This window comes from Grammomys surdaster, unplaced genomic scaffold, assembly GCF_004785775.1.
Source record: "Grammomys surdaster isolate TR1022 unplaced genomic scaffold, NIH_TR_1.0 208, whole genome shotgun sequence".
NCBI classification, from domain to species: domain Eukaryota; kingdom Metazoa; phylum Chordata; class Mammalia; order Rodentia; family Muridae; genus Grammomys; species Grammomys surdaster.
Genome location: NW_021604653.1, coordinates 426303 through 453492, shown reverse-complemented (window position 1 = coordinate 453492; position 27190 = coordinate 426303). Strand labels below are relative to the sequence as shown.

General features: G+C 43.8%; 1 protein-coding gene across 1 annotated transcript; it reads right to left on the bottom strand.

Moving 5' to 3' along the window:
• Nucleotides 1–577: 577 nt before the first annotated feature.
• On the bottom strand, nt 578–26042 carry Map3k19 (mitogen-activated protein kinase kinase kinase 19). Its single transcript, XM_028771526.1, has 11 exons — nt 26021–26042; nt 23907–24019; nt 19945–20035; nt 18142–18214; nt 15573–15832; nt 14436–14479; nt 9512–10270; nt 7766–9448; nt 6045–6191; nt 2885–3582; nt 578–674 (listed from the first exon to the last, which is right to left on the bottom strand). The coding sequence occupies exons 1-11, from the start codon at nt 26040–26042 to the stop codon at nt 608–610; spliced, it is 3957 nt and encodes a 1318-aa protein (XP_028627359.1). The 3' UTR covers nt 578–607.
• Nucleotides 26043–27190: the final 1148 nt, after the last annotated feature.

Here is a 27190-nt window from a genome sequence, read left to right as displayed (position 1 = left end):
GCTCCAGGTCCAGTGAGAGATCCTGTCTCAAAAGATAAAGTAGACAACAGAGGAAGACACCAAAGTCAATCTTTGATTTACACATGTGCACATACAAGAACATACACAGATACACAAATAAGCATATTGCCAGGCAAAATGTGTACTATTTAAACTTAAAGAAACTAAGCTGGTGTAGTGGCTCATGCCTTTATTTTTCAGCACTCCGAGGTAGAGGCAGACAAATTTCTGTGAGTTCAAGGCTAACCTGGTCCACATCAGCAAGTTCGAGGACAGCCAGGGCTATATAGTGAGATTCTGTCTTTAAAAAAAAAAAAAAAAAAAAAAAAAAGTCATCAGTAGAGATAGTTTTTGAGCAATCAAAATTGTAACACTGAAATGGGGTTTTTGGTAGGTTTCTTAATATTATGAAGTTGCTCTTCTCATGCATATAGGCAGTCGTGCCTGAAATTTAAGGTCAGTACATAACTAGAACTTTCCAATAATGCTGCAGGATCTGGTTAAATAGGGCTAGGTTGGATTTACAACAGGAAAACAAATCCCTTAACCATCATTCCCCACAGCAAAGCAGGGAGTTGGGGGTTTAAAGCGGGAAGTTGGTGTGTGCTCACTGGCTTCTCTTCAGGAAGGAGTGCTTCAACAGCTGGAGAGCAGAAGGTCTCTCATGCTGGTCCCTAAGAGGAAGACAACAGATTAGAAGCAGCACACAGTGACATGACACTACCAAGATCCACTTGACTCTGACGTAGACAGTAAAGACGAAGGCAGGGGGCTGAAGAGATGCTTCAGTTCAGTAATTAGGATTGCTTGCTTCTCTTGCAAAAACCAATAGTTCTTGCGTGTGTGCACACGCGTGCGCGCACGCACACACACACATGCACACACACGAGCTGAATAATTAAAATAAAGATGGCACAATTGTTGACAGTTCAATGGACTGGCTTGAGTGGCCCAAACTTTGCTCATCTGTGAAGTGGGAATTAATAACGATACCTATAGAGTGGGGCAGTAGGTAAGTGGGTGATGTGCTTGTCTAGCGTACACAAGGTCCAAGTACTGCATAATTTGGACTTGGTTGTGCTCCCCTGTAATCCAGTATTTAGGTGGAACCAAGAAGATCAGAAATTCAAGGTTATCCTTGGCTAAGTGTGGAATTGGAGAACTTGAAACCATTGTGAGCTACAGGAGATCTTGTCTCAATTTTAATTTCTTTAAGAAACAAACCCTAACTCATTGGAAGGATTAAATACCTATCTTTTAGGGGTGTGCATGCATGTGTGTGTGCATGGGTGTGTGAGTATGTGTGTGAGTATGTGTGTATGTTTGAAGTTTTTGTTTGTTTGTTTGTTTTTGTTTTTTCAAGATGGTTTCTCTGTAATACTGGCTGTCCTGAAAGTCACTCTGTAGACCAGGCTGGTCTAGAACTCAGAGATCCACCTGCCTCTGCCTCCTGAATTCTGGGATTATAAGTATGTGCCACCACTGCCCAGCTAAAACTAGCTTTAAAAATAATAATAATAATATGGTAGCTTTTGCAATTAAAAACAAGTCCCAACTTTTTGGTTTTTTATCTTGGTTATTTTGAGACAGGATTTTGCCAAGTAGCCCAGGGTAGTGTGGAATTTGCTATGTAGCCCTGGCTGGCTTTGGACCTATAATCTTAGCCTCTTGAGTACTGAGATTACAGACATATTCCACCATACCTAGTTAGGCCTGACTTTTCTACTATATTTTTGTTCTGTCGGTTTAAAGTATAATTACATATAGTTAAAAATTCATACCCTCATGGGTACCATGCAATAACTTCTTTGGTTGGCATTTTATTCACTTTTAAATTTGGAAAAGCAAGAAGATGCTCAACAGTAAAGGTGCTTGCTGCCAAGCCTGACAACCTGCCTTCAATCCCCAGAGCTCACATGGTGGAAGGAGAGAGCCAGCTCTTATAAGTTATCCTCTGGCTCCACATATGTGCTGTACTGAATGCACGTCCATCCCCACCGCCAACACAGATAAATGTAATAACAATTCTTAAGAATTGAGAGTTTAGCCGGGCAGTGGTGGCGCACACCTTTAATCCCAGCACTTGGGAGGCTGAGGCAGGTGGATTTCTGAGTTCGAGGCCAGCCTGGTCTACAAAGTGAGTTCCAGGACAGCCAGGGCTACACAGAGAAACCCTGTCTCGAAAAACCAAAAAAAAAAAAAAAAAAAAAAAGAATTGAGAGTTGAGGACTGGAGAGATGGCTCAGCGATATTAAGAGCACTGACTGCTCTTCCAGAGGTTCTGAGTTCAATTCCCAGCAACCACATTGTGTCTCACAACCATCTATAATGGAATCTGATGCCCTCTTCTGGTGTGTCTGAAGACAGCAACAGTGTACTTACATACATGAAATAAATCTTAAAAAAAAAAAAGGCTTGAGAGTTTAAGCTGTGCAGTGGTGGTGCTCACCTTTATCCCCAGCACTCTTTATGCAGAGACAGGCAGATCTCTTGAGTTCAAGGACAGCTAGGGCTACATAGAGAACCCTCGTATCATCATCATCATCATCATCATCATCATCATCCAGAGTTTAAAAGACTTTACAAGTGGGTATTTCTACTCTTTGGGTGTGTCTGTTTGTTGAGACAGGATTTCTTGCATCCCATGCTGGCCTTGAACTTCTGATCCTTCTACCTACACCTCCTGAGTACTGAAGCTGCAGGCATCCAGCGTGCCCAGTTTATGCAGTGTGGAGATTGAACCAGGGCTTTGAGCACTCTGGGCAAGCACTCTGCCAACTTATCTACATCCCCAGCCCCTGAAACAGAACTTTGAATGGGCCACAGACTCTGAAGGGAATAGCTACTTTGGGACTCTAGGTATCTTCTCCTTTGGCTTTCTTACCTGGTCAGGCACAAGCGCACAAAGTCTACAGCAGGTTCTGAGAAGCGGTCAGGTAGAGGAGGCATTAGGCCTCTGTGGGCTCCAATGTAAAACATGGCTGCCATCCTATCCATGGAAGCCAGAGGAGGCTTCCCTGTGGCCATCTCGAACACGGTGCAGCCAATGCTCCATATATCTGATTTCCTTCCATAGCCAGACTCATTGATGACCTCGGGAGCCATCCAGTATGGAGTCCCACGCATGGACTTTAGCATGTCGCTGTGGGTACCATTTAAGCCTGCCCAGGCCAAACGCTTGGCACAGCCAAAGTCAATCAGCTTTATTATTCCAGTTGGCATGAGCATGACATTGTTTCCTTTGATATCTCGATGTACCACACAGTTCTCATGAAGATAAGCAACACCTTGCAGGATCTGTCTTGTGTATTTACAGAACACCATCTCAGGCAGTGGCCCAAAGCGGTTTATTATACTAGAGATGGAACCACCAGGGACAAATTCCATGAAGATGCTCAGAGTGTTCTCCTCCAAGCATGTCCCTAGATAAGCCACTATGTTTACATGCTTCAGTGCCTTCAGCAAATCCACTTCCTCCTGCAGTTTCCGGTATTCTTTCTCAGTAGCCAGTTTGTCAGAAGTATCCAAGGCCACCTGCTTTACAGCTATTAGCTGCCCTAGGCTGGTGAGCCCACAATATACCTACAGACAAGGCGATACAATACAATGAAATTCAGATGAAAATCACATGTTCAAGTGTCTTTCCTTCACTTCCCTCACTTCCTGTCCTCTAAGTCATTCCATCCCTAGCTGAATGACACATAGTTAAGCTTAGTCCTGCATTCCAGGGAGCCAAGATGGCGACCAGCAATCATGACAAATAGATGACACACTGAATTATCCTCACATGATTAGATTAATACAAATTCTGCTTTCATCATTTCTCAGTCATCTATTTTCAGATAAGTTGTATTTTTTTCCTTGCTTGTCTTTTTTTTTTTTTTTTAAGCTGGACATCTTGTCACAGGCCTTTATCTCACCACAGGGGAGGCAGAAGCAGGGAGATTTGTCAGTTTCAGGACAACTTGCTCTACACAGTTCCGGGTCAGCAAGAGAGCTACATAGTAAGACCCTGCCTGAAATTTTTGTTGTTTTTTTTTTAAATTTTTATTTATGTCATTATATATGTATCTTATCTAGATGTATCTCTGCATATATATCTGGTCAGAAGAGGGTATTGGATCACCTAGAGCTGGAGTTATAGGAAGTTACGAGCTGCCCAGTGTGGATGGATGCAGGAAATGGAACTTAGGTCCTCTGGAAGAGCAGGAAATACTTTTAACTGATGAGCCATCTCTCCAGCTCTTCTCTTGCTTTTTAAGAGAGTCTCATGGAGCTCAGGATGCCTCAGACTTACTATGTAGCTGAAGATAATCTTGGACTCCTGGTCCTTCTGCCTCTATCTCTGGAGTGCTAGGATTACCGTGTGAATCACTACAGACAGCAGTTGTAAGATGTGTGTGTACTTGTGTGTGCACATGGAAGCCAGAAGCTGACATTGGCTGTCTTTCTCAATTGTTTCTCCCATTTATTTTTATTTATTTATTTATTTATTTATTTTTGAGACCTAGAGCTCTCCAGTTAACTTAGCCACTGAGCCCTGGGGATCCTCCTATTCCTTCCTGCTCTGTGCTGAGATTACAGGTTCACACTATGGCACTTAGCTTCTATAGAGGCCTTAAGGATCAAACTCGGGTCTCCAAGTTTGTACAATGGGCACTTTATGAACTGAGCCATCTCTCCAGCCCCACCACCACCACCCAAGTATGACTTTTCATTAGTTTTTCTTATCTGTAAAACTAACATAAACATTTTCCTCATGTATTTCTCTGATGAGAATATCAGATGTTGGCTGGAAATGCCCCACACCAAAATAATGCAACTGAGCTAAGTCACACCTGAAGCTCTCCAAGCAAGGAGGCAGGGCCTGCCAGTCACCCCAGAATGCGCTCTGGGGTTCTTGCTTTGTCTCACCTTCTTGTGGATTTCTGAAGTGCCCATAATTAGACACTGTCTTATGGTCTGTCATAAGGTCAGTCTTGTTGTTTTTTTTTTTTTTTATTGTTGTTGTTGTTGTTTGAGACAGGGGTTCTCTGTGTAGCCTTGGCTGTCCTGGAACTAGCTCTGTAGGCTGATCTAGAACTCACAGAGATCCACTTGTGTCTGTTTCCTGAGTGCTGGAAATAAAGGTGTACACGAACCACTGTCCAGCTAAGGTAAGTCTTTACCTCACCTGTCTACTCACATACTCTTTAGACCACCAAACCTTTAGAGAGTCATTCATACAGTTCACAAAACACAAAAGAACAGCATTTGTATTTGTGCCTGTGTAGTGTCTCTGTCTCCAGTGCTATGTTGAACCACTGGAGGGAAAGATTTCTTACCCAGTGGGCTCGTGATGAGGGTTAGTATTGACTGGCAACTTAAAGTCTAGATTTGTCTAGGAGACACACATCTGGGCATGTATGCAAGGGAATTTCTAAATTAGGTTAACTAAGGAAGATCCACCCTAAATGTTCCTGGAACCATTCCATGAGCTGGGTCCCTGAGCTGAATAGAAAAGAGACCGTGAGCTGGGGCCCTGAGCTGAATAGAAAAGAGACCGTGAGCTGAGCCCCGGCATCCATCTCTCTGCTTCCTGACCATGCTGTGATGTGAGCAGCTGCCTCACGCTCCTGCTGCCATGCCTTTCTCACCATGATATTCTCTGCCCTCAAACTGTGAGCCAGAATAAGCCATTGTTTCTGGAAGTTGCTATTGTCAGGAGTCCTATGGAAGTGGGAAGAAGAGTAACTAGTCCAGGGCATGGACTCGGAGTGATGAGAGATTAGTGCAAAGGATCACTGCTGGAGAGTAGGGACCACGGCAGGCCTGGGAGACAGCAGCAGATCGTGAAGAAATGGTTACGTGTCTAAAACCTCATGGGCCAACATCAAATCATCTCCACACCTTTCATATACATAAAGCAAGAAACATACGCCCCCTGAAGCAAGTTTGGTTTTTCTATGGCTTCCAGCTGCAGATGTTCTAAGTGCAGGCAGTAGGGAGGAGAGGGGCCAGGTCAGGTAGAGAATTCAGCATCGAGGGGTTCAAGGCTGACTTACTGTGCCATAGGCTCCTCTCCCAAGGATCTCACCCTTGGTCCAGAATAGAGCCTCCTCGTGTTTTAAACTCTTGTCAGAAAGTGTCTTCTTTTCATTTGAGGTAAGAAATTTTTCCTCATCATATATCCGGAATCCATTAATGCATCTCTGGGAAAATGAGAAAAAAAATTATCATTAAACTCTGGTTTGTTGTGGAGTCAAGAACAAGAAATCCACCATCTCTTCCTCTTTCTCCTCTTCCTCCTCCTCCTCCTCCTCCTCCTCCTCCTCCTCCTCCTCCTCCCCTCCTCCTCCTCCTCCTTCTTTTTTGAGACAAGATGTCAGGTAGCCCAGGCTGGTCTCTAACCATGAAATTAAGTATGACCTCAAAACTTCTGACCCTACTGCCTTCATGTCCCAGTGTGCCACCATACCTGCATGCATGCGGCCCGAGACACCTGCATGCAGCTCAGGACACCTGCATGCAGCCTAGGGAAGATATGAATATATGTGGTCCAATAAAAAATCATAAACTTACTTCAAGCATCATGAGGTTTGTTTGTTTGTTTGTTTGTTTGTTCGTTTGTTTTGGTAAAGCAACTGTGAGGCTCTAGAGCTGACTGCCAAGCTTTGCTTGTAACTGTCTGGTCATCATTGACAATTATCTGCCATAAACTGAAAATGTCATCATTGAACAAAATACTGACTTATTTAGTTTGCCTCATTTATTTTCTCCAGGTGATCTCAAGGTAGAGAATCAAATTAGCTAAATTCCAGAACTTAAGACCACAGTGAGACATGAGGATGTAGCTCAATAGGTAGAGTGTATGCTCTGCATTCACACAGTCTTGGGTTCCATCCTCAGCACCACATAAACTAGCCAGAAGCAGGAAATTGTAAGTTCAAGGCTATCCTCAGCTGCATAATGAGTTCAAAACCAGCCTGGACTACAACAGATCTTGTCTCAAAGAAGAAAAAAGGCACAGTAAAGAGTCATAGCCTAGAAATCAAGGAACCTGGATTCCTACTTTCCATAGCAAACCACAAGATCTTGAAGAAATTACTATTTGGCATGTATAAAATTCTTCGTTTGAAAATTAAAGATTTTAGGGGTTAGCAAGATGACTAGGTCAGCATCAGTTTTCAACTCGTGGGTCACAGCCTCCACAGGAGGACAAATCAGCTATCCTGCATATCAAATATTTACATTAAAATTCATAACAATAACAAAATTACAGTTACGAAGTATCTAGTCAGGTGGAAGTGGCACACATCTTTAATCCCAGCGCTCTCAAGGTAAGGGCAGGCAGTTTGAGGCCAACCTAGTCTACAGAATAAGTTCCCAGACAGCCAGGGCTACACAGAGAAACCCTGTCTGGATAAACAAACAGTTACAGCAAACAGCAGTGAAGTGATTTTATGGTTGGGAATCACCACAACCTGAAGAACTGTATTAAAGGGTTGCAGCATTAGGAAGGCTGAGAAGCCGTGACTCGGTGGGAGGAGGCACCAAGCCAGATGATCTAAGTGTGATCCTAGGAGCTGACATGGTGGAAGGAGAAAGGGTACCAGAAGGTATCCTCTGACTTCTACACATATGCCTTGTCACACGTGTGTGTCACACACACCCACAAACATACACACAAATACATGTAATTCTAAAAAAGGGTGGGGGGGGTTCAACCAGATTGACTCTAAGGTCCTTCCAACCCCAGTGCACCTCTGATTCTAATCAGACCAACCTGTAGTTTGACGTCTGTTGTCTCTCTGTCCAGCTCTTCAATGGTATTGCCTCTCCTACTGAAGACAAGATTCAGGTTTTTGGTGTCTGCCTCATTTGTCATTACTTGGCAAGAGCTGTTATCTTTCTCCTCAAGCGCTAAGAGTTCTTCAACTAGACAACCTAGCAACTCGTCTGTCAATTCTTCATTCTTTCCTGGGTCTAAGATTTCCTGGGAAATCTTCCCAAATGTTTGGTATGTGGTGGAGTTATTTTCTAAGCTATCCTGATCCAAAGAATGTGCCCAGAGTTGTTCTGTGGGGGAAGGTGCACGTTCTGGGTTCTCCTGGAAAGAGAAACTGGAAATGCTCACCAGTGTTTTAGACTTATCTGAGAGGCTATCGAATTCCAGGTAACCCGTAAACATCTGGTCAGCATTTATTTTGTCAAGAGGTTCTACATCATGCTTTTCTGGTAACACATGCTTCCCTGAACACTTCTCGCTGAGCACAGCCCAGCTGTTTTCTGAAGGAATGGGAGGGGTCTGGGGGTGCAGCCCTTCAAGCTCTTTCAGATCTTCAAGGCTTTGGGTCAGACTGTCATTGTTGAGAATGCTGTCTTCATCTGCACACTCCTCTGTGAAAATTTCCTCAACAATGGATAGGTCTGAGACAGGAGGAGTTTCTTTCTGTTCAGGGGACTGCTCAGGGATTGGGGTCAAGTATGTGAGTTGACCTTCATCTTTGGAAGACAGAAAGTCATTTCCTGAAGATTTCATCTGCCAGTCTGGTTCTGAAACGCTATCTTCTGTGTGGCTACTCATACCCTTGCAACCCTTATCTTTAGAAATTAACCCTCTGTGCTTTTGCTTGAGACCAAGCGAAGGTTTGGGGGGTTTAACGTGTGATCTCTTCGGAAGAAGTCTCGCCCTGCCATTGGTGCATCTGTCACTTTGGGAAGACTGGCACTTATTAAGGACACATCGGCCTGATGGAGCTGTGCACGTGTGCTCACGGTAATATTTGTGTTCATGCCTTTCTGCCTCTCGAATGTGATTATAAATGGGAGTTCCAAACATCTCATAGATGCCTGGTCCATTGGAGGCTGAGTTGATTTCTTTGAACATGTCACTATACTTCAAGTCCAGGAAGTGCAGTCTCGGGTCTGTTGTTTCAGCGGAGAGGGGAACGCCTGGCTTTTTTATGCCTGCATTTTTACAGATTCGAGGAAATGCTTGCTTTTTAGGTTTCTGGGTCTGATATGCAGACTTCTTTTCTGTCAGAGGTACTCTCCTTTGAAACTTGGATGGCGGATGAGGTCTGTGGTCCATAAGTTCCAAAGCAGGGAAAACTTGAGTTTTTATGCTGTTTTTATGCATACTGGGTTTAATGGATGCTTGGATGGAAGCCATGAGGTTAGGAGGTGGTCTGTTCCTGGCCTTGGTCCTTGAGTCCAACTTGGCTCTATGAGTATTTGTCTGGAGTTTGTTGCGTTCTTGTTGAGCAAGTATGTTGAAGTTATTACTGTTCTGCACTGGGTGCTTTCTCCTTTGGAGGTTTGGTCTGGCTCTAGCGGGTCCCTTGGGTGTCCCTTCTCCAGGGAATGTGATATGAGTAACTGGCACCACCCCATTCATTTCTGGATTTGTTTCTTCCTCTATTGGTATTTTTCTGTTCTGTTCTGTGTCTCTAAGGCCTTCCAGGAGCTCTTTGGTGGGGCTGTCGGAGTTAGTACTGGGTCCGTTCTTAGGATGTTCTGTGTCTCTAACGCCTTCCAGGAGCTCTTCGGTGAGGCCGTCAGAGTTCGTACTGGGTCCGTTCTTAGGAACACTGACCTCCTGTAACACTGCATGTGGCTCCATTGCGCCGTCTTTGTGTACAGAGTTGCTTTTGGAATCAGGAGCTTTCTCATTTTCTATCTCTTTCTCCTCAGCTGGGGTTATTTCTGAATTTGAGGCTTCCAGGAGCTTGCTGAGAATGGGGTGCTCAACCTCTGAATCTTGCTCAACCACTCTGGCTGTCAAACTTTCTTTTTTTCTTGATGAAAGATATTGGGAGTCCTCACCCCCTCTACTCATTTCACTAACATGGCACCTGCTATCCCTTGCTCTCTCTGTAGGAGTAGTGTCTTCCTTGACACTCTCACAGAAGAACAAAGATGACCCTTCTTCAAAGCCGGAGGTTTCAGTTTTGTTCCATCCTTCCGTTTTCTGGGATCGCCAACTCTCTGCTATTCCCCCGTGTGTTCTGCTCTTCCGGAAAGAGCACATATTTCTAGACCAGATGGCACAGTCAGAACCCCTGAGGGTGTGTTCTGCTGTTCCTTCCCACGTGACTTCTTGATGGTTCTTTGATGAACTAAACTCAGCTGATTGGCTAAGAGGCTCGCTAAGAGGCTCCAGGAGCTTAGGCACAGACAGGCTGAGGCTGGGGACCTTTCTCTCCCTGTGCCTTGGGAACTTGGGGCTTTTTTCCATACTGAAGAGACAAGATCTCATGGGCAAGAGTGAGAGTGGTGGCAGAGGAAGCTAAAAGAGAAAGAAAACAATAAATGAAGAAAAATATCAAAGGAAATGCTTGTTTGTTTGTTTGTTTACTTGAGAAAGGTTTTCGCTGTGTAACCCTGGCTGTCCTGGAACTTACTGTGTAGACCAGGCTGGCCTCAAACTCAAAAGTCTTCTGTAGTGCTGGGATTAAAGAATTGCATCACCACTGCTTGGCTTAAGTCAAAATGTTCTAATATTCACTTATAGAAATCCTTTAAGTATAAAGCTGTCCTAACCATCACTGAGGGGGGGGGCTGTTTGTTTTTTGTTTTATTTGTTTTAAGAGTTGGTGATTGTGTTTTTTTTTTAAATAGAATGGCCCCCATACACTCATATGTTTGACTGCTTAGACCACAGGGAGTGATACTGTTAAGAGGTGTGGCTTTGTTGGAGTGGGTGTGGCCTTGTTGGAGTAGGTGTGTCACTGTGGGGGCGAGCATATGCACAAGCTGCTCACAGTCAGTCTCCTTCTGCTGCCTTAAGATCAAAATGCAGAAAAAAAAAAGATCAAAATGCAGAACTCTCAGCTCCGTCTCCAGCACCATGTCTGCAAGTATGCTGCCGTGCTTCCCACCATGATAATAACAGACTAAACCTCTATAAGCCAACTCCAATAAATAGTTTCCTTTATGAGAGTTGCCATTGCCATGGTGTCTTTTCACAGGGGCAGAAACCCTAACTAAGACAGAGATCAAATCCAGGGCCCGTGCATACTGGGCAAGTGCTCTCCACCACTTAGCCACGTCCAGCTACATCAACATGTCAACAGGACAGAAAGATCACAACTTTGAAAACCAACGTGTGGAACTGGAGATGGATCTCAGATAGTAGATGCTGCCGGTGTGCACAAAACCCTGGTTTGATCCCCAGCACTGTATTCATACACCTGTAACCCCAGGGCTGGGGAGGCAGAGGCAGGAGGGTCAGAGGTGTAAGATCATAGGCCATACATCCTGGACTAGAGTACTTACCAATACATACATACATGCATGCATACATAAAATAAAACCCAAATCAGGACCAGCAAGATAGCTCAGTGGGTAATGGCGCCTGCCACCAAGCTTGATGACTAAAGTGGAAGGAGAAAGCTACCCCCCACCAAGTTGTCCTCTGATTTCTACATGTACATAGACACACATACACTTAAATATATTTAAAAATAAATCTCAAAGCTTGGGATTTGGCTCAGTGGCATACCTGAAGCCCTAGGTTGGATTCCCCAGCACTAAAAAATGGGGCTGTGGGGTGACAACACAAAATAACTAAAATATCATTCTCAATACTTTTTCAGAACCAAGATTTTGTGACTTTTTCAAAAGGTATATAATTAGGTGCTGTAGTGTTGGATCAGAAGTTAAGAGTATGGATTTCTCTTGCAGAGGACTTAAGTTTGGTTCCCAGCACCCATGTTGAGCAGATGATAGCTACCTGTAAATCCAGCTCCAGGGGACCTGATACCTCTGGCATCCTTAGCCATTGGCATGCACATAGCATATACACACAAACATACATATATACACATAATTAGGAATAATAAAGTAAAATTTTTAAAGCTAAAATTGGCTAGAGGGAGGCTCAATGGTTGAATGCTGGTTGCTCTTCTAGGGCGGCACCTACATAGTGGCTCAGTCTGTAAGTGTCCCAGTGGATCTGACGCCCTCTTCTGGTTTTCATGTACACTGCATGCACGTGGTGCACAGATGTACATGCAGACGAAACACCCATACTTATCAAATATTTAAAAATAAAAAAGCTAAAATTTACATATCAAGACTCATGGTTATATTTATTAATTATGTGGTGTTATTTATTTATTTTGTTTGTTTGCTTTTGTTTTTTTTTTTGTTTGTTTTGTTTTAAGATAGGGTTTCTGTCTGGCTGTCTAGCTGGTTTCTGTCTGTCCTGGTTGTTCTGGAACTCACTCTGTAGACCAGGCTGACCTTGAACTTGGAGATCCACTTGCTTCTTCATTCCAAGTGATGGTACCAAAGCATTGGGCCACCATGCCCAGCTTAAATGTTAAAATTTAAACTGAGAAGTATTTTATTTCTTTTTTTTTCTTTTTAGTTTCCACAGGACTGACTAAAATGTTTAAAGCCCTCTTGAGAACACTTTAAACTTGTTGTTATATGTAGTTAAAGGGCCCTTCCAGGACTGATGAACTCATTGTTTTGCTGAATCATTTAGTTGGGGACAGCTTTAGACTTGAAAACTTAGCAACGCTTTGTAGGCACTCAGTTGCTACAGTTCGCCTAGAATGCAGAAAGGGTTTGATTCAGTCTCCCAGCAATTCACAAACTGGATGTGGTAGTGCATGTATGCCTATGATCCCAGCACTATGTGGGTGGAGGTCAAAGGATCAGGAATTCAAGGTCATCCTCACTTACATAGCAAGCTTTAGGCCAGTCTGAGCTGCGTGCCAATATAAAGGTTTATTTAATGTGTATAGTGTATGGGTGTTTTGCCTGCATGTATATATGTGAATGAAGGTGTCTCTTGGATTCCCTGGAACTGGAGTTACAGATGGTTGTGAGCTACCCTATGTGTATTAAAAACTGAACCCAGGTCCTCGAGAGTAGCAAGTGCTCTTAAGAGCTCAGCCATCTCTCCAGACTCCTTAATAACTGTTTACTGGTTTTTGTCCTCCAACTATTTCAAACGCAGTTTCTTTCAATTATTACCAACCTCTAGAGGGCAGTGTAATGCAAACTATAGCATTCAACTGTGTGGCCCTTAAGCTATAAAGTCCTTAAGTAGTTTTTTGGTTGTTTTTGTTTCTTTATGGCCTTTTCTTATGTACACAAAGTCTGTACCTAATTATATGCAATTGTTTATAGACATGAATTATGCATAGAGACTGAGAGCTATGATTTGAATTTTCAGTTGCCAACTAGGTGCAAGCAAGAAAGAAAAAATCCAGATACTAGAAACTCAGGTGTTAGGGGATACCTATCTCCCTCAATTTTATTGCCTGAATTTTTTCCCATTTCTCAAAAATAGGAAATAAGAAATGAAGATGTGGCTCAGTCAGTAAACTGCTTGCCTTGCAAGTACAAACACCTGAGTTTAGTCCCCAGACCCCTTAAAAAGCTAACTGTGGTGGAACAAGTTTGGAATCTCAGTATTGGGGATGTAAAACAGACAGATTCCTGGAGTTTGCTGGCTGACTTGCCTAGTGTAATTGGCCAGTGAGAGACCCTCAAAAAGCAAGGTGGACAGTGCCTGGGAAACAAGTGCACAGGTATCGCACTCATGTGCTGATGCACAGGTGTGCACAGGTGTCACTACTGATGCACAGGTGCACAGGTGTCACTCATCACTCATACTGATGCACAGGTGTGCACAGGTGTCATTACTGATGCATGGGTGTGCACAGGTGTCACTCATGTGCTGATGCACAGGTATGCACAGATGTGCACAGATGTTTGCATGTCTCCTAGGACACTGAAGGCCAAGAGAGCTGAGAAAACTGAAAACTGACAAGTATCGTCCCAGAAGCTTTACTTTTAAAGCTTTATAGGAGCAGGAAAACTCTCCACCATCGGGGTGGGAGGTGAACGGCAAAAAGTTACATGAGATTTGAGCAAATGTACAAGGGGAGTAGTGTGGTGAGCCACACACACCTTTAATCCTAGAACTAGGGAAGCAGAGGCAGGGGGATCTCTCTGAGTTCAAGACCAGACAGGGCAACATAGTGAGACCCTGTCCCCGAGATTTAAATGCATCAAGAAACAAAGAAGCAGGCAAAGAAAAAGAGTTAAGTGAAAGAAAACGAAGAGACCTGTTCATCTTACTACCCAGAAAAGCAAGTCACCGGGCAATGAATGATTTTCCCATGAATATTAGCTTCTCCATAAAATAGTCATCATTTTTAATTTTTTTCTACAATATTATTGCTGAGGATTTGACTCTGAATAGTTTGCTAGAGCTTGTCATCATTGGTGGGTGGTTTTGGTTATGTTATTTTTCTTTAAGACAGGGTTTCTCTGTGTAGCCGTGGCTGTCCTGGAACTAACTCTGTAGATCAGGCTGGACTTGAACTCATAGAGATCCTCCTGCCTTTGCTTCCCAAGTTCTGGGATGCAAGGTGCGCACCTCCACCACTCTTGTTGCTTAATCAAGTCAAGTGTGCTGGAACTAATCTTACCTCGGTTCTTCGGCTACTGTATCTCAGGTCAGAGGTAGGAAACTCTAGAAGAAAAGAAACAAGAATTGGGTGTTCTTAGGAGTAGGCTGAGAAGTTCACAGATGGAGCAGGAAGTACGTGGGAAAATGTTTCAGAGTATATTCTCCCTATGTGGTGTACACAGTGCTATGGAATGATTGCTGCAAACCTTAGCCTAAAGCTGCCAGGAGGGGTTGTTATGTGTTTGTTCATTTGTTTTTGAGAGCTGGTCTCATAAAGCAGCCTACATGTAGTATCTTGAACTCCCTACGTAGCCAAGGATCCCCTTGAACTTCCAATCCCCCTGCCTCCACCCCCAAGTGTTAGGACTACAGGTGTGTATCATGCCCAGTTTAGTACTGGGAAGCAAACCCAGAGCTTCATAGTTGCTAGGTAAACACTTTACCAGCTGAGCCACATGCTGGGCTCCTATACTAGCTTTTTTTTGTCCATGAAACATGTATAGAATGCACTTCCTTTTCAGTCATTTGCTCACATTGCCTTCAGTATAGTATTGTCATTATTATTCCTAGTGTGTGTGTGTGTGTGTGTGTGTGTGTGTGTGTGCACTGCAAAGATAAAGGCATCTTTGTTCCTTGATGTGTGTGTAGCAATCGGAGGACACAAACATTTGAGCACCACTGTCCTTGTTTTTTGAAACAAGACCTCTCACTAGCTTGGAATCTGTCTAGTTGGGGAGGCTTCCAGCCATTGAGCCCCAGGGATCCTCCTGGACTCAGCCACCCCCTGGGCTGTGATCAGAGACACATGTTATCATATCTGGCTTTTCTTAAACATGGGTTTGGGGAATTGAACTCAGATCCTTGTGCTGAGCACTCCACTGACTGAGTTTTCTCTCCAGTTCCACTCTAGAATTAAGTACTCAATTTAATGTTTCCCTTTATTTGCGGTTTCCATATTTTTATAGAGATACATAGAATCCTATGTGTAAATATGGCATGAACAGAGAAGTAAGATTGTTTAGAGGGCAGGGAACTAACAGGAAGAAGGGGTGAGGAGAGGAAGAGCAGGGAAGGGTGAGGGGGCATATGCTTGCCATACACTATGTACCTGTATGGATATTGTAACAGTAAATACATAAGCAAACGCTTGACTCACCGTCAGATTTCCTTTGCTGCACTTTCAGAGCATGAGGAGCCTCCTCCCTGGCTGCAGATGTAGTAGTGCTTGGGTCTAAGCAAGGTCTGGGTGGTGAGAGAGCCATGTCTGCAGGACAGAGCTCCTGAGAACTTCCTTCTGTCTTCAGAAGTGAAGGCTGTGTGGTTAGCATCCTTGCCGTGAGGTCCACCATCTCCACTTCATTTGGTGGAGAGACAAGATGCACTCGACCCCACTCCTGATGCTCTGATGTCACCTGACTGAAAGGGGAGAGACAGTTAACAACCCATTTGCTAGTATCGTTCAGATCTCAGATGGTCCCTCTGTGGTCAAGGTTTGGTCCCTAGCATATGATGGTGTCGGAGGAGGTGGTGCCTAATGGAGAGAAATTAATTCATTGGGAGAATGCCTTGGAGGGGGTTCTGGTACTTCCCACCACTACCCCATTCTCTTCCTGGCCACCCTGAAGGAAGCAGCCCCTCTCCCTAACACACTCTCCACTATGATGTGCAGGTGTCTTACCAGGAAGTGAAACACTCTAAAACCAATGCAACCATGGAGTGAACCTCTGAAACCAAAACAAATTCCTCTTTGTACACTATAATAAGTATTTTGCCAGTTACAGGAAAATTGATGGCACATCCCCGTATTCTCCAGATCTGCAGTTCTCAGGTCAGAGAACTTGTTGGAAAGTTCAGAAACTTGGTTCCCATGTGGACTGGCTGAGCCAGGCTGTGGACTCCCAACAGGGTAAGGCCCCCTACATGCTCAGGCCTGATCCTGCCAGCTCTGCCCTCTGGATTCAGTCCTAGTCAGTGATCCTTCCTTAGTCCCCATTTCTGGGAACAGAAGAGTCAGGGACAAAAGGCTGGGACAGGAGCCTTGTCTCTAAACACATTAATTAACCAATCCAGTACCATCAAACTGACTGCAGTGAGAAAACCAGTTTCTATTTTCATTAGTTATTTTCATTACCTTATTTTTATTTTCTATTTTCTTTTTTTCTTTTTTCTTTTTTTTTTGAGACGGGGACTCATGTAATCCAAGCTAGTCCCAAACTAGCTCTGTAGCCAAGGATGACACTAAACTTGTAAGCCTCCTGCCTGTGTTAGGATTACAGGCATGCACTACCACATCTGGTTAATGCAGAGCTGGAGATCAACCTCAGGGCTTCATGTATGCTGAGCTGTATCCCCCACTCCATCGTTTGATTCTCTGAGAGAGACAGAGCCTGCTATTGTATAGTTAATCTTGCAAGCAAAACAGCCACCATTTCTATCAGATTGGCTGTGCCTGCCTGTAGGAAATTTGTCACTAGCCAGTTTACTAGGAGGGTCATGGAACCTCACCTGAGATTCTAACTAGTCCTGCCAACCATTTGTACACAATTCTGTCCTCCTGAGGCATGGGGCCTCAGGAGGTGTTAGAGGATAAAGGCTGAAGAAGGTTAATTGACAAAGACTCCATTCCTGACTCTGGAGAAACCAACAAGGATACTCGTTGAAGACTTTCCAGTGTGGCTGCTTTGGGATTTCCATGCTCCTATAAGCCACCCCACCCCATGCTTTCTAAGTGAACTCTGGTAGCCATGCTTTAGTGTTTGTCGTTGGGGCCTTATAAGGAGGGGCAGACACTTTTTGCATCTCACTGGGCAAGGAAATTTTCCAACAGTGCTGCCTGGCCTGGAACTTGCTGTGTAAACCAGGCCCACCTCAAGCTTGTAGTCATCTTCCTGCCTCTGACTTCTGAATTCTAGTGCCAGAAGAACCCACCTTAAAACCTCCCAAGTCCACAGGAGTGAGACTTTTGACAAATCTAAGGAGTACTAGAGCAGAATGCGAAGACTCAAAAACTGCAGAAAATTGCTCTGTGTTTTCATCCTCTGATCGGTGGACATGAGATTGTGTTATCACATTACTAACGCTCGCCCTCATGGTCTGTATTAGCCTTACCTTATACTGGTCATGGGTGACAGAACCCTGTTTTAGATAGCATTTTTCCAGAACAATGTAGGTATACTATGGCCCTGAAGCCAAATCAGACCTTCAGCCTGTTTTTATGGTGTGTGTGACTCTGTGTGTGTGTGTGTGTGTGTGTGTGTGTGTGTGTGTGTGTGACTCTCTGTGTGTGTTGGGGGGGTACTCCTCTGCATGCAGGTGCATTTGCCTATGTGCACTGAAATGGAGACCAGTGGAAGGCACTGAGTGTCTCACACTAACCTTTGCCTTATTCCCTTTAGACAAGGTGTTTCACTAAACCAGAAGCTAGGTTGGCAGCCGCAAGTCTCAGTAATCCTCCTGTCTCCGCTTCCTCACAGTGCTGAGGTTATAGGCATGCACATTCCCATGCCAAGCGTTTTACACAGATGCTGAGGATTTGAACTCTGATCTTCATGCTTGCCAGCAAGGGTTCTTACCGGCCGAGCTCCATCACTGCAACAGATGCCATATGGTCCCCACACCTGAAATGTCTATTTATTGTCCGGCCCCTTCTCGTAGTATTCATTGCCACACAACTGTCCTATTTTCTACTTAAATTACAGTCCAGTACCTTGGAGGACATTGCTTACTTGATTTCTTTCAACTCTTCTTGGCTTGCTTCTTGCGGAGGATCTGGTGGAAACGTAACAATAATCTCAACACCTGTAGAGCATCATGACAGGAGTAGATGAAGAAAGAAATCAGTGAACTTCCAGAGGATGAGGGAGAAACGCTTTAGTCTATTTAGATAAGCCTATTCCTAATGGTCATAGAATAAATGTTAGTTAGGGGGTGAGCTTAGCCATTTTCTTCAGCATGTCCATGTTGTGTCAAGTATGTGCCACCCCCAGCTAAGGAGAGCAGTGAATGTGGCCCACCACAAAATTATATACTTGGCTAAAATATCACAAAAGTGTGTATGGTGTGTGTGTGTGTGTGTAACTAGAGTGCACTGTTCTTGAGTGTGAACTTTAGGGATGACAATGTGAAGTCACAATATCAAAAGATTGGTTTTATGTTAATTTCCAGATACAGGATGGGATTGCTTAGTAAGGAGTCTGACACAAGCCCGATGAGCTGAGTTTAATGTTCAGGACCCATGTGGTGGAAGAAACGGACTGACTGGCAGGTTGTCCTTTGATTTGTGTATATGAGCTGAGGTGTGTGTATAGCCACACACATATGTACATGTAAAAAAAAATAACTAAAATGTAATCTTCCAGATGGAGAGTCTTTGACTGATCAATGTCCTGTTTGGAGACAAAATGTCCCCCTATGAGTGTAACAGACAGCACCTGCCTCCCAGAGTACCTTTATTAACTGAAATCTATCAGCTACGAGGAGAAATTCTGTCAGAAGGATCATTGTTTCTTTGACTTTCTAATGTTTAAAACCGTAAGAGCTCTGTAAAGGTAATGCAGAGAGCTCGTGGCACCTGTATGAAAACCAGACCAGTACAAATCCATCTGAAAAGAAACCAGCATTTCAAACATCAAGTTGTCCCTAAATCAAACAGAATAAACGTCATTTCAACCCCCTGGAAGGTATCTTGAGACACACAGTAGGGCCCTCTGAGTTTATGAGAGGCAGAGTTTATGAGAGGCGGAGGCCGTTTGAGCACAGGACTCTTCCAGAGGGCAACAGGGGCCGTTTGTTTTCATCAGTTTCTCCAGGTTCCATGACACTCATTATTTTAACTGTTACCAAAATATGCTCTGCAGCAGAGCACAGAGACCAAGGAAAAGGTAAGTGGGATGGAAAGGAACAGCCTCCTGGAGCTGAGGGAAGATTCTGAGAGGAAAGGAACAGTGGGGAACTAGAAGCAGGAGACTGGGGCTGAGCTGGACCAGTAACCACTGAGAGCAGCAGCAGGTGGCCCCTCAGGGGAGGGGCAGGCGGCCGAGACGGACTCAGATAAAGGATATAACAGAATTTTTTTTTGGGGGGGGGTGTTAGTCATAGTCTCTCTCTCTCTCCTCTTCCCCTCCCCCTCTTCTCCCTCTCCTTCTGACTATGTGTGTTCATGTATGTGAGCATACACATGAAGCCAGAGCGTCATTCCTCAGGCACTGTCCATCTTGATTTCTAGTTTGTGAGTTTTGTTTTTGTCTTTGGGGGACAGGGTCTCTCTGGCCTGAAACTCACCAGGTAGGCTGGGGCATTGGGATTACAAACTCACACCGCACCCTGCATCTTTTATGTGGGCTCTGGAGAAGGAACACAAAGGCCTTGTGTTTGTAAAGCAAGCACTTCACCAGTGGGCTGCCTCTCCAGCTTCCGTTTCTTTTTTTGTCTGTTGTTTACAAAGTTGCACCACATACTTCTGAAATTGCCAGAGAACCCCAAAGCACCAGTGCTATCTTTAGAGACAGGTCATGGATGGAAGTGGATACCTTCTGTCCTTCGTGGCCAGCCTTCACTCCCGGGAGCTGCCCCTTCTTCAGCCAATATGGACCGGTTGAAGTCATCTTCAAGGTCAAAGTCCTGTAAGATCACAGAACAGAAGCTCATAGAGGTTCTGGGGAGATGCTCAGTCAGACACTTGTCAAACAGGCCTGAGCACCCGAGTTCAGTAAACATAATCCATATTAAAAAGCTTGATACCAGCCCTGGGAAGCAGAAGCATGTGGGGATACCTGGGGTGAGCCAGCCATGATAGAGAGGCACCTGAGCAACAACAGCCAAGGTCGACCTCTGGCCTCCACATGTGTGCACATGTATACACATGTGAGAACACACACACTTTTAAAATTTAAACATTAAATTGGTGATTCAAGACGCTGTTTTGTTGGCAGGATGAATGCTGACTTTCCAAGGGTAAACTTTGACACTGGATTTCTTCTAAATTGGATGAAGTATTTAGGACTTAAACATCGAGGAAGGTTCAGTCCCATCCCCGCCCCTGGCCTAGAGCAGAAGCAATTAGTTGCATAATGAAAACGGAAGATCAAAGCTGAAATCCCACCCTCAGTATTTTCTACTTCAGCATTCCAGTTGTTAAGCTGCTACAAATACCCTCTGCACGGGTAAGTGGAAAGAATCCTTCAACTACAGTCACAGGAAAGCAACCATGGCTGGTCCCTGGGGCTTCACAGAAGAAAAAGAAACCCCTGCTCCCATGGAGCCTGAACACAGAACCCCAGAGGGAAGCAGGCAGCCAAGCTGATTACAGTTTTCTCTAGGACTGCTTTTTGATCTGATCATGGGGCACAACTTCTCTGCCTTTGGCCTTTTAGAAAATAATCCTTATATTTGAAAGCCAATTTGATTTATAGAAAAGTTTATTTAAAGACTCAGAACTCTTTAAAGGGAAATGCTCCTTTGTATGTTAGAAGACATTGTATTTAATTTTTTAAAACTTATTTTCATTTATTTTATTTTATTTTTATTTTCAAGACAAGGGTTCTGTCCTGGAACTTGCTCTGTAGATCAGGCTAGCCTTGAACTCACAAAGATCCACCTGCTTCTGCCTCTTGAGTGCTGGTATTAAAGGTGCATGCCACCACCACCTGACTTAAAAAAGATTTTTATTGAGCTTATTCGTGTGTGTGTGTGTGTGTGTGTGTACATATGAGAACACATGCTTGTGGCACAGTGCATGTGTGGAGGTCAGAAGCCAGCTTGTGGGATTCAGTTTTCTATTTGCAGGTCCCAGGGATTGAACTTAGGCATCCAGGCTTGTTGGGAGGAAGTGCCTTTACTTTCTGAAGCATCTGCCTCAGAGTTATTGTTGGTGATATTCTCCTTTCATAGAAGTTGTTACTATTGATTTTGTGGTTTTAATTTTCTACATCTAGGCTGGAGGTGTAGCCAACTGTGCCCAGAACCATAGAAAACTGGGCATGGTGGCACATGTTTGTAATCTCAGCGCTTGGGAAGTAGAGGTAGAAGGCTCTGGAGTTCAAGGTCATTCTTGGTCATGCAAGGAGTTTGAGGCCAGCCCGGGACGAATGGGACCTGTCTCAAAAATACACAGTTTTTAAATGGAAAGGTACATCTAGACCTCAGTTCTTTTTTTTTAAAGTTTTATTTATTTATTATATATGAGTACACTGTAGCTGTCTTGAGACACACCAGAAAAGGGCATCAGATCTCATTACAGATGGTTGTGAGCCACCATGTGGTTGCTGGGATTTGAACTCAGAACCTCTGGAAGTGCAGTCAGTGCTCTTAACCACTGAGCCATCTCTCCAGCCCTAGACCTCAGTTCTATAACCAAGTCATATAACCCTAGCACTGTGAACTTTAAAAACCCAAGAGAAAGAAGGATGAGGTGAATATAAAGCATAGGAAACTAGGTTGTGAACAGATTTCTTTAAAATTCCACTGGAATGTCAAGGATGCTATCTCAGTGGGGAATGCCCCTTGCTGCCAAGAATGGTGACCCGAGTTTGATCCTGGGACCCACACGATATGAAGAGAGAACTGACCCCCAAAAGTTGTCTTCTAACATTCATGTGTACTGTAATATGCATTTGAGTTCTATTCTCCATAAATAAACATAGTTAAAATATTTAAATACCATTAGAAGGTAAAAAACACTCAGAAATGAAAAGACTTGCACACTGAAACGAAAGTATTAATGAAAAAATTAAAAACTGCTTAAAATAAACGGAATCCTATGACATGGAATTCAGTACAGATAAAGCCAGAACTGCCTTCTGTGTTATCCACACACAAGTTAGGGACAGATTGAATGTCTGTCTCCCCAAAAAGATTTTACGTTTGAGTCCTAAATTTCAGAGTGATGGCAGGAAGAAGGAGGACCTTTAGGAGAGAATTCGTTCAAGAGAGAGGAGCCCTCACAGTGGCCTGAGCGGCCCTATTCAGAAAGAGGCGGTCCTAGCCAGAAAGAGGAATGGACCAAAGGCTTCCAGAGTGTATGCACTCTGAGTTGAAACCTTCCTTCCTGCAGAGAGGAGGAAGCTCCTAAGATTCAGGAAGCTTATAAAGCTAACAAGATGTTGGCTGACCCTGAGGCTATATAAGCAGTTAAAAAAATAAAAGAAAAGAAAAAATGCGGTGGGGGAGGAGTGGGAGAGAGAGAGAGAGACTGACTCTCTAATTGAGGTACCTATAGATCACAAGTTTCAAGAATGCAGCTTTCCTGGATTCATCACCCATTTGCTTTTTGGTGATCCAATGGCCATTGAGTCACCCAGGGTCCTGTATTCAGCCCCTTATCCATGATCCTATAAATAAGCCAATAAACTCACTGCTTCACCGAATTCACTGGCTAAGAATGAAATCTTTCCTTTGGTCTATTGTCTGTACCCTGACAGATGTCTAGACATGTGTTTACGTCTAAAAAGTCTCACAACTGCAACCTATCCTAACTCCTTAGTCTCTAGGACTGAGAAATAAATTCCTGGCTTGTTTTGTTTTTGTTTTTGTTGTTTTGTTTTGTTTGAGACAGGGTTTCTCTGTGTAGCCCTGGCTGTCCTGGAGCTTGCTATGCAGACCAGGCTGGTCTTGAAGTCACAGTGATCTGCCTGCCTCTGTCTCCCAAGTCCTGGGATTAAAGACATTAATTAAACACCACTGCCTGGATTAAACTTCTGTTGGTTGTAAGCCACCTACTCAATATATAGATTTTGTTGTGACAGTAGAAATTAAGACACACACATACATGTTCCAAGTTAACTTGCTGATTTGCATGTTTTAAAATATGTAAATGAGTGTTTTGCCTACATGTATGTCTACCACATGCATGCAGTCCTAGTTGAGGCTAGAAGAGGATGTCAGATCTCCTGGTACTGGAATTTCGGATGGTTATGAGCTCCCATGTGGGTGCCAGAAATCAAATCCAGGTCTTCTGGAAGAGCAGCTGGTGCTCTTAACTACTGAGCCATCTCTCCAGCCCCTAATTTACAATTTAAAAAGGATTATATTAATATTGTAAGTAATCAGCTGGATGTGGTGTTATATACTATGGGATTCTGGAAATCTAAAGTTCAAGACCAGCTTATACTACATTGATATTTATATAAATCATATACTGAGGCAGTACAAATAAGATAGTAGGTGGACCAGACATTTCATTTTTATTGTTGCACTTTTTTAAACTGTTTTTTAAAGATTTATTCATCTTATTTTATCTACACAAATGTTTTGCTTACATGTTTATATATGTTCTGCCTGCATGCCTGGTATCTTTGGAGGTCAGAAGAAGGTATTAGATTCCTTAAAAGGGAGTTATAGGTGGTTGTGAATTACCATGCAGGTGCTGGGAACTGAACCTGTGTCCTCTGCAGATCGCATTCTTCCCTGCTGAGCCACCCTTCCCCTCCCCCTTCCTCTCCTTTCTCCCTCCCTCTTCCCCCCCCCACCCTTTTCTCTGCCTGTTTCCTCTTACCTCACTGCTGCTGATGCTCTGCAAGGTGATGTTTTCAGTTCTGGAAACTGTCATATCCATTGAAGTAGAGCCTGCCTCATGACAGATGTCAAGCAGCGACTCGGCATGTCTTTCTGTCAAAAAGAAACAACATTGTGTTCTGATAAGGCCCAACAGTCCCACGTGAAGATCTGTCTCTGGGTTTTAAGATCAGCTCCATTTTGACAAATTGCCCTGAAATGATGGTCAGGCATTCTGAAGAAACTTTAGGTAATACAAGCCAGGCAGGTTGATTTGTGCACCAGGAGGGTGAAGACAGGGGATCTGCAGGGCAAGGTGGCTAGCTCCTCTAGGAGAGGCAGTGTGTTCCAGGTTTAGTGAGAGAACCTTTCTTAGTAGATACAGTGGAATGTAATAGAGAAAGACATCTGATGTTAACCTCTGGTATGTATGTATACACACACAGACACACACACACACACACACACACACACACTGCATACATACTTCACACACATGAATGCAAGAAAAAAGTTCCCAAGAGTCAGATTTTGGCTCAACATGATTATAGTAACTCATTCTCAATGATGTCATTCTCACAGCCACACCCTATGTGGTGTGGGAACACAGAGAAGAGCTATTCAACCCTCTGAGCCATCAACAGGGTTGATGATCCTGTCTTCCAGGGTCCTACAGAAGGGGGAAAGATGTTTACTTTTCTCCTTTCACTAAAGATGAACCCTTGAATGGACTTCTGTTGGTGCTTGGGTGGGAGGGAGCCTCTCTATTCTCTTCCAAATTGATTTGCCTAGAATATTGAAGGTTGTGTTGCCTGGTAACTGGCTTTTTTGTTCTGGAAAAGTCTCATGATTTGATAGTCTCATGATAATATGATAGCAAGAGGGAGAAATCAGAGTGAAAAGTGATGAGGGATTTGTGAAGACCATTCAGTCTCTTAAATAGCTTGACCTAGTCCTCTGGAGAGGGCTCAGTTGACAAAATGCTTTCCAGCAAACATAAGGAGCTGAGATCAATCCCCCAAACCTGGAATTTTTAAAGGGCCAGAGAGGTGAGGTGGCTCAGTGGTTAAGAGCACTACCTGATTGCTCTGCCAGAGAACTGGGTGGTTTGATTCCTAGTTACCTAAGTGGTAGCTAACAACTGTCTGTGACTTCACTTCCAGAAGATCTGGTGCCCTCTTTTCCATTCTATTGGTGCTAGGCACACATGTAGTAAACAGACATACATGCAGGCAAAACACCCATACAGTTAAAACTAAAGTAAATAAATCTCAAAATAGAAAAAGAAGCCAGGCATGAATTTTTAGTCCTGGTGCTGGGGAGGTGGAGACAAGGGGATCCCTAGGGCTAACTAGGCAGTCAGCCCAGCTGGATAAGCAAGTTCTAGGAAAAAGTGAGAGATCCTAGTTACAGGAAGCAAGGTCTGGGACTGGAGAGGTGGCTTATTGGTTAAGAGCATTTGCTGCTATTGCAGAGAACCAGGTTTGTTCTCCAGTATCCACAGCAGCTCCCAATTACTCCCAGGGGGGCTCTTTTGGCCGCCAGGAGCACTACATACAAGTAGGCACACACTCATACACATAAACTAATTCCTTAAAAGAAAGCAAGATGTGCAGCATCCTTAGAAAACCACTGGAGATTGACTTCTGGCTTACCCATAGAAACATACAGACATAGACACACAGACACAGGCACAGGCACATGCGTGTGCACACATCTGCACGTGCACACTCACACACACAGCGTACACACACACACACAGCGTACACAGACACGCACACAAGAGTGTGGAGCAGGACTTATTTGCCTTTTTTAGAGCATGTAACCCTGCATTTCAAAGAGTCACTGCTCAATAAAGAGTCACTGATCTGTGTATTTAAATGAACTGGGGTGTAATGGCACACACCTTTGATCCCAGTACTTGGGAGGGAGAGGCAGGAGGATGTCTATGAGTTAAAGGCCAGCCAAGTCTATGTATTGAGTTCAGAGATACATAGGTGAGATTCAGCCTTAAACAAACAGATAAATGGAGCTATTAAACAGATGTAAAAACAGAAAGAAAGACTTCAAACAGGACTTAAACTGGGGAATCTGCATCCAGAGAGAAATATTGACCTGGTTTGGGCATAGAATTCATCAGGATGTCCAATAACTGCTGCTTCCTCCAACTGTCAATTTGTGACACATAATGTATTGCTGACTTGCCATTGAAATCACAGAGCTTAGGATCTCTGGGAAGAACAGAAGAAGCATCAAAGATTGTTAGGTGAAATCTGTTAAGACATAAGAACACTGCTGGGAGTGGTGGCGCACGCCTTTAATCCTAGCACTTGGGAGGCAGAGGCAGGCGGATTTCTGAGTTCGAGAGTTCGAGGCTAGCCTGGTCTACAGAGTGAGTTCCAGGACAGCCAGGGCTACACAGAGAAACCCTGTCTCGAAAAAAACAAACCAAAAAAAAAAAAGACATAAGAACACTGACATCAAATAAACAGTGCTTAAGTTGGGTATATAATAATTCTTTCAAAAAACATCAGAGAGAATGAGCATTTCTCAAAATTTTAAACAAGAAGCCTAGTGAGTGTATCTCAATTGGTAGAATGCTTGCTTAATATGCACAAACCCATGTGTTCCATCCTTAAGGCTGAACGGGCCAGGCTTGGGCTACCATTCTAGGCTGGCCTCAAACTCAGCTATGCAGCTGACAATGACTTTGAACTTCTGATCCTGCCTTTACCTCCTGTGTGCTGAGGTAACAGATACATAGGCCACATGCGGCTGGAGACCACACTCAGTAATCTACCAATGGAGCTACATCTCCAGCACCAGACAGCAATCATCTAATCCCAAAAGAGCTAGATATCGTAAGGAGAATGGCCAATGTCAATATTGGTCCATTCCTCAAAATTACAATGAAATCCCTTTCATAAGGATATTAAAAAATATTAGTCATCTAGGTTTGCATGTAATTTCAGCATATTGCAGTGGAGTAGCCGCCTTCCCTCAGGTGCTGACTGGCTACCCATACTCACGCGTGGTGCCGGAGGAGCTCGGCTAGGACTTCGTCAGGTCTGTAGACTGTTAATACATCCAGGCTTTCAAATAGGTCCACATCTCTCACAGCCAGCATCAGAGGGGTCAGACCGTGCGAGTTGGGGAAATTTATATCCAGGAACTCTTCACATGCCTTTAACAACAAGAGGTTTTGTTTCTGCTGTGTTTTTCTGTATGGCTACTTAAACTAATCTTTGCAGTTTCATTTCTTGGCCAATTCTCCTTTTAACTTTT